Below are 11,403 nucleotides of genomic sequence, written 5' to 3' on the forward strand. Positions count from 1 at the left end.
ACTTGGAAACCATCTTCTAGTTTGCTATTGAGATACGCTTATTGCAGAAATAACAGTATGACATGAGCTTCACCATTATTTTAACAGAAAACTACAGCATATTATTCCTTTAAAGCATGCTTTTAACGGGCATACCTTGTCGTGTATACCAATCACTGCAAGTAAACATAACTCAAGATAACGATGGGCTAGCTACCTGACAAGAGATTGCAGATTGGAATAAAAACTGCTGTAAATACTGTTTCTGTCTCAAGCTCCCTTTTGACTTGCTATTTCCCAAATGCTCCACTTTTATTTCAGAATACCAGAAATTCAGAGTGAAATACAGCCTAAATTCCCTTCACATTATTTTGCCTCTGAAAAGGGTTAACTCATCCACTGTCAGCAACTCAACCTCATACCATGTGAAGCTGCAATCCTGTACTTTGATTTCCTCTTCTGTTGTTGAAGAATGTACATCTGCCACGCTCTCCATGTCTGATTGTACATGTGATACCTATCGTGGATACAAATTAGGTAAATTTAAGTAGGAGATTGTCATTCAAAAGCTTTCTACATTAGATCACAAAGGGCAGGAATAAATGTGTCGTTTTCAAACTGCCATGTTGTAACCTTAGGGACTAAGGGGCCTTGGTCCTGAAGGCAGTCAAAACTATAGTGGTTTACCCTCAGCCCTTTTGCTTCCATTGTTAAATTCTTTGGACATAGGTAGGGAACGCATCTTATTCAATCCTGTTTCTTAAGTTAACCATGAGAGATTTGCTGCTGGTGACGTCAATAATTCTAGGCCAGCAGCATGAGATAGGACATCTGAAATACTTTCATTTTTGATCAACAGCTAGGAAATGCTGCTGGAAAGTGCTGGCATGAGACAAGAAGATCAAGTATGGCTGTGATAATTCCATAGTCCAAGCAATTTGTTAAATTTCAAATTGGGCTTGCAAATGCGATTGCAACATCTGGAAGAATTAGCCGAACACCCTACGCATTATGTGGAACTGCACCTTTGGACCTCTACAAAAGAGATGAGAGAAAACAAAAAGAAATCAACAAAATGAAGAGCTTCTTAGGTAAAGCAATCATTTTCAATTATTGTTCATTTTGCACAAACTGATTAAACTCACATATCAAGAGAACTGGTACTCCAGCGCTTTTCATAATGGTAATAAATACATCTTTTAATTATATCCTTCTGCACAAAACACAATCTTTTAAGTAGTTTTATACATACGTCTATAGTTAGACATTCTCGGAGGACAGCAATTAAAGTTTGTAATCAGCTGCAGTTCCTATTCTCTTTCTAGCTAAAGAGTGATGCACCCATGTGAAGTTAGGATTAGCAATATTGCAGACACCTTTCTGGAAGAAATATAGCAACATAGAAGAATGCACCCTAACCTGTGACACAAGTACAGCAAAGAAAAGTAAAAGAACTCATGCCTGCAATGACAATCTGCTCGAACCATCAGTTTCCATTCTATTCGTGCACACCACCACTGATCCTTCCATTCATCAAATACTTTCTTTAACAATGCACGACGATAATGGGATCTGACAAAAGGAAAAGGTGGCATCACTTAAATGCTCATTGAAATTTCATTCTGAAAATGTTCATTAAAATAACTAAATAACGATTTTACAGCACAGACACAATACAGACGTTCCCCGACATAGGTAAGCGTTATGTCCTGTGGACACAAAATGCTGGAGTACTCAGCGGGATAGGCAGCATCTCTGAAGAGAAGGAATGGGCGACGTTTCGTGTCGAGACACTTCTTCAGGTTGATGTCAGGGGAGTGGGAGGAACAAAGATAGAATGTAGTCGGAGACAGTAAGACTGGTGGGAGAACTGAGAAGGGGAGGGGATGGAGAGAGAGGGAAAGCAAGGGCTATTTGAAGTTAGAGAAGTCAATGTTCAAGCAAAATATGAGGTGCTGTTCCTCCAATTTGCGCTGAGCCTCACTCTGACAATGGAGGAGGCCCAGGACAGAAAGGTCAGGTTGGGAATGGGAGGGAGAGTTGAAGTGCTGAGCAACCGGGAGATCAAGTAGCTTAAGGCGGACTGAGCGGAGGTGTTCACTTTCACTTCCTCCAACCTCATCTATTGTATCCGCTGTTCCAGGTGTCAATTCTCTACATCGCCGAGACCAAACGCAGGCTTGGCGATCGTTTCGCTGAACACCTCCGCTCATGCTGCCTGTCCCGTTAAGTTACTCCAGCATTTTGTGTTTACCTTCGATTTAAATCAGCATCTGCAGTTCTTTCCTAAACATTATGTCATGTGGGTCTCAACCTGTGCCCTCGCGTTCTGGACTCTCCTGCCCAGGGACAAAGATTTTGACCATCCATCCTCATAATTTTATAAACCTCCGTGAGGTCAGCCTTCAGTCTTCTATGTTCCATTGAGAATAAACCTAGTCTATCCAATCCAAATATTTACACCACGGAAATTGAGGCTCTCAATCATCTCCACTTCTATACCATTGATGCAGACTGGAGCATGTACTCCACCCAGCTTCCTGAAGTCGATGACCAGCTGTTTGTTTTGATGACATTGAATCTTTTAATTAAACCATGACGAACTTTTGCATTCTCCTCTTTCTTGCCAGACCTCACTTGGAGTTAAAGAGTTATACAACCAAGAAACAAGGTCAATTTATTATCTTTCAATTAAGCAGTCAGAAGATAGCGTCTCAAAATTATGAAGTCTCTGCCTGTGCCCTGGAAATCTTTATACACTTTTCATCTGTCTAAACAAATGAAAGGAAAGCAAATAGAATCTTACCTGGCTTTGGATGGAAGGACTCTGCCAAATGCCTCCCACATCCATAAGTGCAGAAACTTCCTTGCAAGGTGCCTGGGAAGATAGGGCTGAATTGTTATTTGATATTGTTTCATTTTTAGTTCAAATACATTAAATCCTTAAATCATGAGGTTTCAGACAAAATATTGATGATTACCATCACTTAATAATAATAATAATAATAATAATATTCATTTATTGTCATTGCAACGAGTACAACGAAATTAAAAAACAGCCAATCCTGACGGTGCGTACAAACATATATGCAATAAATGCAAAAACAAATAAATACATAAATACAATTAAATTAAGTACAAGATTTTTTAACGGTGTTGCCTAGTGCACAGGTAGTGTTCAGTTCTCGTATGGCCCTGGGGTAAAAACTGTTCTTAAGTCTGTTTGTTCGGGATTTGATTGACCTGAAACGTCGACCAGAGGGCAGATGAACAAACAGACGGTGGCCGGGGTGGGATGGATCTTTTATTATTTTGCCTGCTCTACTGAGGCAGCGCAGGCTGAACAGGTGCTCCAGGGAGGGCAGTGAGCAGCCGATGATTTTCTGGGCCGTCGTGATGACCCTCTGAAGGGCCTTCCTGTCCTTTTCTGAGCAGCTGGCATACCATGTGGTTATACAGTATGCCAGCACACTCTCGATGGAGCAGCGATAGATGGACAACATGAGCTTCTCCTGCAGGTTGGTTTTCCTGAGGATCCTCAGGAAGTGGAGTCTCTGCTGTGCCTTCTTTACTGTGGTGATGGTGTTGGTAGACCAGGTGAGATCCTCTGCGATGTGCGTACCCAGGAACCTGAAAGCTGGTACCCTTTCCACGCAGACCCCATTGATGTAGAGTGGGTCGTAATCTCCACTGGTTTTTCTAAAGTCAATTATAAGTTCCTTTGTTTTGGAGGAGTTCAGGACCAGATTGTTCACTGAACACCATGCTGCCAGCCTTTGGATTTCATCCCTATAGGCTGTCTCATCTCCTTCTGAGATAAGTCCAACCACAGTCGTGTCATCCGCGAACTTGATGATGGTGTTGGTGGGATGGGTGGGGGCGCAGTCGTGAGTGTAGAGGGAGTAAAGGATGGGGCTCAACACACAGCCCTGTGGTGAGCCGGTGCTCAGTGTAATGGTGGAGGAGAGGTGAGGGCCTATTTTGACTGTCTGGGGGCGGTTGGTCAGGAAGTCCTTGATCCATTTGCAGATGGTTAGGGAAAATCCAAGGTCGGAAAGTTTGGTGACCAGTCTGCTCGGGATGACCGTGTTAAAGGCAGAGCTGAAGTCGAGAAAGAGCATCCTCACATAGCTCCCCTGGTGTTCAAGGTGGGTCAGTGCAGTGTGAAGAGCAGTGTCGATGGCATCCCCTGTAGACCTATTTGCTCTGTAGGCAAACTGGTATGGGTCGAAGGTGGGTGGGAGGCTGGCTTTGATGTGCTGCAGGACCAGTCTCTCGAAGCACTTTGTGATGACCGGTGTGAGTGCTACCGGACGGTAGTCGTTAAGACCGCTGATGACAGGGGTCTCATTACCTGTAGCACTGTCTGAAAACAAGTTTTACATTTTATCTCAAAAATTCAACCAATAGGTTTTACCCTCACTGAAAAGATTGCAATTTCTTCCAACTCTCCTTGGTAAAACTGTAGTTGTAAATGTAATTATTTGGTATATTTTATTGAGTCATTTTTAAAAGGTAACAATGCACACATTTGAAGCAAGCTTCATGTAACCTCCTGCATTCATCAGCTGTCTGTAGCCAGTGGAAGCAAATCATAAACTACACTTGTCTACAATTCATAGATGACATATAATGTATTTAGACTGAGAATGTAACCTAGGTTGAATCCTAAATGGACTTCATGAGTGAAATAGCAGCATTTTGGTGTACAATGCAGCAAATTTACCTGATACGAAGTTCCTTTAATCGCCCACCTCTGTTCCAATTATAATTCACTCTATACGGAATTAAGCCTCTTTTTACATGATGGACATTATATCCATCATGCTTTTTGGAATGTTCCTGGGAGGCACTTCTAGGAAGCTGGGTCTCCACCATTAGGCCCACTGTCACATTACTGGGAAAATAAAAAAACAGATGAAGGTCTACCCTTTCAGAAAAGATGTAACTTCACGCCTAATACCCGGTAGTATGATAATTAATAAGAAACCGAATGGTCTCCTTTTACTCATTTCTTCACAATAACTAATCATCACCCAGGTGTGTTTAATGCTAATACAATAATTTGCCGAATACCACTCGCAACGCTTACATGCGAAAATAGCCACACTTATGATTAGCAAATACAATGGACTCAATGAAATCCTGTGCCATAAATTTTCACAACTAACTTCCATTTTTTTTATCATGAATCATTTCATTTATGTTTTCAGATAGCCCAGCTGAGACTAGAAATTAATTATGCATGGAATCAAAGGCATTAGTTGTATTAAATCAAACAATGGCTTAGCGCACAGCACACCAATATCCCATGCCATTATTTTTCATTCTAAGTGCGGTCACCTTGTGGCAAAATTCTACTTAGCACCTTCAGCAATTTAGTCTAATCCTGATTAGAATGCTACCAACCTGTTGACTTGGTAATTGTTTATGGCAATAAATAAAGTTTTGAGGGAGACTGGTTATAATGGCTTTTTAGGTTAGAGATATGTGGTAGAAACAGGCCCTTTAGCCCACAGTCTCAGCAGTCAATGATCACCTACACACTAGTTCTGTCATAAATTGTATATAGAATTTATAGAAGCCAATTAACCTGCAAACCTTTGGAATGTGGGTGGAAACCAAAACATCTGGCGAAAACCCACGTGGTCACAAGGAGGACGTACAAAACTCCATGCAGATGGCACTCACGGTCAGGATTGAGCCCGGGTCTCTGGCGCTGTAAGGCAGCAAGTTCATCGCTGCGCCACTGTGCCGCATATTGGGTCATCCCAATATTTAATTAGAATGAACATAATGGAGAGCAGCAGGAGAAACGCATTGGAGAGAAATGAACAGTCAACATTTCAGGTTGAGACGCTTCATCAAGCCTGAAGGAGTAGAAGGGATGCAGCCAGTGGAGAGAGGTAGGAGGAGGGATGGGGCAAGATGTAACAAGCGATAGGTGGATGCAGGTGAGGAGGGAAAGATTAGCAGATAATGTGGTCGAAAAATGGAGCTTGAGTCAGATAGCAGTGAAAGTCGCACATGGGAAGCAATGAGAGAGAGTTTCACAGAACTCCTGGCAAAGAGAGAAGGAAAATTTCTTCATGGAGGGCATACCTTGAAGAGGCTTCCCAGTGGAGCAGTAAATTAAAGACACAAGAGATTGAAGATGCTGGAATCTGTAGCCATAAAACGAGAGAAGCTGGAGGAACACAATCATTTTTTCCGAAACTTAACTACTTGTTTCCAAACTTACCTTTGAGCTTTTTTTGAGAAATTAAATTTCCTCTGCTGTAGGTTCTTTTTAACTGGGGTCTTTGTAGGATTTAAAGCAGTTCTATTTGGTTTTGGATCCATTTGCAAATGCAAGTGAAATTAGCACTGAAATTAGCACCAACTGTTCTTGAATAAAAGTTGTGAATACGATTCTTTAAAATAACCAAAAAAATAGATTCACCAAACAAGTCCTCTCAATCAGATTCAACAATTCACATGATCGTACAAAAGTCATGTGATTGATCATTATAAATTCTTCAAAGAACCAGTATTAATGATGTCCCAGTTCGAGATAGCTGACAACGTTCAACAGAAGTGAATGCTCAAAGAGATTAAACAAATGTAAATATTCAGGGGAGTAATTCATCACTGTCATTCACATGTGCTTGTCCAGCAGGTCACTATGTTCTCAATGCTCACTGGGTATCTCTATAAAACAAAAACATGATAATGAGTCCTGCATGTCCAAAATAGTATTAAACATTAAGATAGATCTCAATGTCTCAATTGTTTCCTCAAGGAATAAATTTATGTAACAGAAACACTAATGTCATGCTGATATTCCCCCTGGTGGCGCTTCAATGGCAGCCTTGCCTACAGTCTGTCTGTCCTTTTCTCGTTATTTTTGGTGAGTTTTAAAAGTATGTGTTAATGTTCTCTGGTTTGCTTTATGTGGGGGGGTTGGTGGGGGGGTCGGGGGAAACTTTTTTTCAATCTCTTACCTTGCTGGAGATGCGATTGGTTTCCAGATCGTATCTCCGGTCGCTTTGCAGCCTAACATCATGGAGCTGGAGGCCTTGCCCGAGACTGACTTTGAGTTCCCGCAGGGCGCGGACTTACCATCTGAGCGTGCGATCCCTTGCCTGGATCGACGCTCCAACCGCGGCCTGCGGACTTTAACATCAAGGAGCTCGCAGTCTCGGGTTGAGACCGACGTCGGGAAGCTCCAAGTTGCATGAAGTTTGACAAGCCCCAACCAGGGGTAGGCGCGGGGGAGCTGTTATTTCCCCCCCCCCCGATGCAGGAGATTGATCGCCCCGATAAGGAAGGCCCGATTGACGGCTACGAGAGTAAGATCGTCCCGTCAACAGAAGGTTAGAGGCCCCTGTAATGGGTTAACATTCGGCATGTAGCCATGTGGGTTTTATTGCAGGGGTGTAAAAGCTCCAGCTCAGATTATTCCTGGGGCATCCTGTTGTCAGCATGGAAGCGTGGTTTATGGCTGATCGTATCCTCTGATATCAGCAACTGGCCTCAAAGCTTTGAAGTGTTAAGAAGAACATCTTGCCATATGGACTGCCCTTTGTTCCCAAGAAAGAAGAGGTCACGATGGACACGACGGACACGGAGGTCCCGAAAGACACATAAACATTTATAGGGCATTGTAAACTTGCCATATAAGGCAGTGATGGAAAAATATTGGCACATGTATTCAGGGTATAAAAGGTGTAAAATTTAAGCTTTCGGAGAGAGACTACACTGGCTTTCTAAGCGTTTCTAAACGCTTCGGTTTCTAGACTCTCTCCCACCTGACTAGTGGGTGACTAGAATAAAGAGGTTAAACGAATTTGGTTGTCTGCCTGTTTTTTCTAATAGGCCACAGACTACAACACCCCCAACCACTGGAGGACAAAGTGGGGAGCCATTGAAATTTTTTTCGCCTTCCATCACAGTGAGGAATGCGGAGGAGTCACTGTGGTGGATGTTCATGCTAAAATGTATTTTGTGTGTTCTGTTGCTTTTTATTGTTATGACTGTATGGCAAATGAAATTCCTCGTATGTTGCAAAACATACTTGGCTAATAAAGTATGATTATTATTATTATTATGTAATGTAAAAAATGCAAATAAAAAGAATGATGTCGCTTACGCTGAGAATGGTGAAACAATACTACTGTAAATATTATGAATAAAGTATTAGAGGGGAAAAGATTAGTCACACTTTTACTCAAGGACGAGACATTACCATGACAACAATAATCTTCAGGCTATTATCGCACCAACATTTAGGCAAAAAGGCAACATCCCATTTTGAAGTTGGCTCAAACGGTAAACGGCATTTTGTTTTCATAAATTCAGATTCTATTGTTGGTTTGATAAGCCAAAACTTAAACATGAAATTGTAACGAGAGCTAGGATCACCATAGCAGGTAATTAACGCTTCTATATTAAATGCACTCCGATTTGGCCCTCTAAACCCGACTGACATTACCTCTAAACTTCAACGTTTGGATCAAAGAAGGGTGGGCTTAGCCGTCACGCCTCCACATCTGATAGACCTGCCCATGCCGGTACCGGCTGATCAGGTCCGTGGCGTGGATAATCCAGGCCGTTCAGAAAGAAACAAACTGCACCTCTCACCTTAGTCCGCTGCACCCCGGCCGACGCAAACACAAAACCGTCAAGCAGCGTGAGCGATTGTGCATATCTCACTATGAACTGGTCGGTGCTCTCTCACTGTCGGCAGTAAACTTGTGTTTTCCAATGATCCGCGCCATTTCTCCCGCCCGAGGACTCAACTCCCAGCCTGCAACGCCCGCTTGCATCACCATGGCAACGACGGCAACCGGATGGCGAGAGTGGCCCAGGCCCAGCCCCAGCACAGGCCGAGCGGCCTTCCTTGCCGGGCTGGAACAGTCCGGGCTTTGGGTGTATTTTCTTTCAAGAGTAAAAATATCAAAGTAAATACGACATACAATGGAAGCCTTGAAATAAAACTATAACATGCTGGAAGCATTCAGGTCTGGGAGCATTTCTTTCGAGACCTCTTGCAAAAATCTTTTTTAAAAATTAACCTTTCAGATCTTTTAACTTTTATTAGATGGGGCAGGTTGTAGGCAAATGCAGAGTAGAGAGAGGCAAGAACGTTACAGAATGGAAGTGAAGCTCTGGGAGGAAGATATACCATCAGTTTCATTGATACAGTGAAGAGTCTGTAAGTTAAACTTACAGAGGAGTGAAAAAACTGGATTTGCTGGAAATCTCAAACAAAAACAGGAAATGCTGGAAAAGCTTCTTCATCTCTCGTTTCAGTTCTGAAGTAGGGTCTCCATCCAGAAAAGTTGATTGTTTCTCTTCTCTCAGATACGACCTGCTCTGCTATTTGCAGCATTTTCTGTTTCAGAGTTAAACTAAGTGTTTTCTCAAACACAATAATTTAGAGAAAGAGAAAGAGTGAGCAAAAAAAAGCCTTTTCTTGTAACAATATATTCACCAATAGGAATTCATCCCATGAACTCTTGGTCAAACTGGAAAAGTGATCCAACCGTTACTAGATCGGATTAGTTTATTTTGTTTATTGTCATGACGGCAGTATGTGCAATGTGCAATGAAATTCTTTGTTCACATGAAACTCACAGAGTGAACAATATACATACAGTAGTGATAAATACAACAATAAATCAATGACAAGTGTAAAACAGCAGAATGGAGCAAGATTGTAGAGCATCATTTCAGCACTGCAATGGAGTTAGGAGTAAGTGGCTGCACCTCTAGAAATAGAGTGTGAAAGAGGGATTGCTTCAGGCTTTAATAGCAATGAGGAAGAAGCTGTTCTTAAATCTGAACATTGAGCTTTGAAGTTCCTGTATCTTCTCCCAGAAGATAGAAAAGGGAACGGCCAGGATGGAAGGCATTCTTGACAATGCTTCCAGCCTTCCTGATGCAATGCACCGTGAAGATTGTCTGGATGGAAGGAAGTGATGGGCCTGTGATGGACTGTTCACCATTCTCTGCAGGTTCAAATGGTCAGGAGCAAAACTGTTGGTGTCAGGCTGAGATGCATCCTGTCAGAATACTCTCTATGGCACACCTATCGAAGTTCAAGAGAATTTTTGTGAACATGCCAAATTTTATCAGACACCTTAGAAAGAAAATATGCTGATGCACTTTCTTGAAATATTCAACCCCAAGAACAATACTGAGACCCAGTTACTGAGTGAGATGGTTGCACTTTGGGTCAAGATCCTGCATCAAGGCTGAAAGTAGAAAGAGATGACCAGTATATAAAAGGGGAGAAAGAGACTGTTGAAATCAATGCCAAATGAGGACAATTGCACAGGTACATGGATTGGAAGGGTGTTGAGTATATGGGACAGGGGTGAGCAAATTGGGCAAGCTTGGATGAGACATCTTGGTCGGCATGGAATAGTTGAGCCAGGGGCCTCTATGGTAGGTCTTATGTTGAGAGGGTGTAGGGAGGGAGTAAGGGAAGGAGGGAGGGGGGAAGGGGGAGAGAGAGAGGATGGAGGGGGGGGAGAGGGAGGGGAGGTGGGGGAGAGGGAGGGGAGGTGGGGGAGAGGGAGGGGAGGTGGGGGAGGGGAGGGTGCGGGGGAGGGAGGGGTAGAGGAGGGGAATGAGAGGAGGAGGGGAGGGGTAAAGAGGGAGGGGAGGATAGGGGTGGAGGGTGGGGGAGGAGAGCGAGTGGAGGGGAGAGTGGGGGAGGAGAGAGTGCTGCACCAATGCAGGTGAGGCAACCCTAGGGCGGAGGCAGGAGAGGGATAGTGGGGGGGGGGGTGGGGGGGGAGGGAGGGGGGAGGGAGGGGAGAGAGAGGGGGGAGGAGAGGGTGCTGCACCAATGCAGGAGTGGTTTGGGCTCAACGGGTCCACGGTCTAGATCACAATAAAAACAGAATATTGGTAATACTCAGCATTTCAAGCAGTTGTGGAAATGGAAACAGTTAACATTTTAGTTAATGCTCTTTCATCAGATGTTTTGGAATGGTTGATGAAAGGTCATTGATCTGACTGCCTGATGGTGACCATTTCCAGCATTTTCTATTTTTACTTCAGATTTTGGTGCATATTGCTATCATGTGCCCTGCACGTGTTATAAAGTCGTAGGGTCACACGGCATGGGAACGTTAGACCCTTTGCCCTATAGGTCAGGTTGGGAGAAGTGGTTAATAGACTTAAGAATAATCTGGCCTAAGTGGATGTCTTCCTCTATGTCATCGCCATTTTTCGAAACACATTCGATTTCTTACATACTGTTGATTGCCATGTGTATATTACCCTGCAAGTCCTGTTTATGTTGCTGTACAGTATTCACCTTTGGGGGGAATAGAAGGAACGTAAGACATGAAATTCAGTGCATCAGCCATAGCATTACTGTGACGTCACAATGGAGTCTATTAGTAATTCACATGTAAAACTAGTTCGCCT

The 11,403-nt window shown here is 43.1% G+C and overlaps 1 protein-coding gene across 3 annotated transcripts in view; it reads right to left on the reverse strand.

Moving 5' to 3' along the window:
* The window catches only part of sfi1 (SFI1 centrin binding protein), a 96,229-nt gene extending 87,491 nt beyond the window's left edge, over positions 1–8,738 (reverse strand). For 2 of the 3 annotated variants that reach the window (XM_078421303.1, XM_078421302.1), the window contains exon 1: positions 402–491. In XM_078421303.1, the coding sequence (XP_078277429.1) occupies positions 402–489 (88 nt within the window). In that variant the 5' untranslated portion in view covers positions 490–491. Of the gene's footprint in view, positions 1–401; positions 497–1,440; positions 1,552–2,785; positions 2,858–4,705; positions 4,877–6,081; positions 6,167–8,601 lie in introns of those variants that run through there. The other variant, XM_078421306.1, reaches the window with a different exon arrangement.
* Positions 8,739–11,403: the final 2,665 nt, after the last annotated feature.

This window comes from Rhinoraja longicauda, chromosome 25, assembly GCF_053455715.1.
Source record: "Rhinoraja longicauda isolate Sanriku21f chromosome 25, sRhiLon1.1, whole genome shotgun sequence".
NCBI lineage: Eukaryota > Metazoa > Chordata > Chondrichthyes > Rajiformes > Arhynchobatidae > Rhinoraja > Rhinoraja longicauda.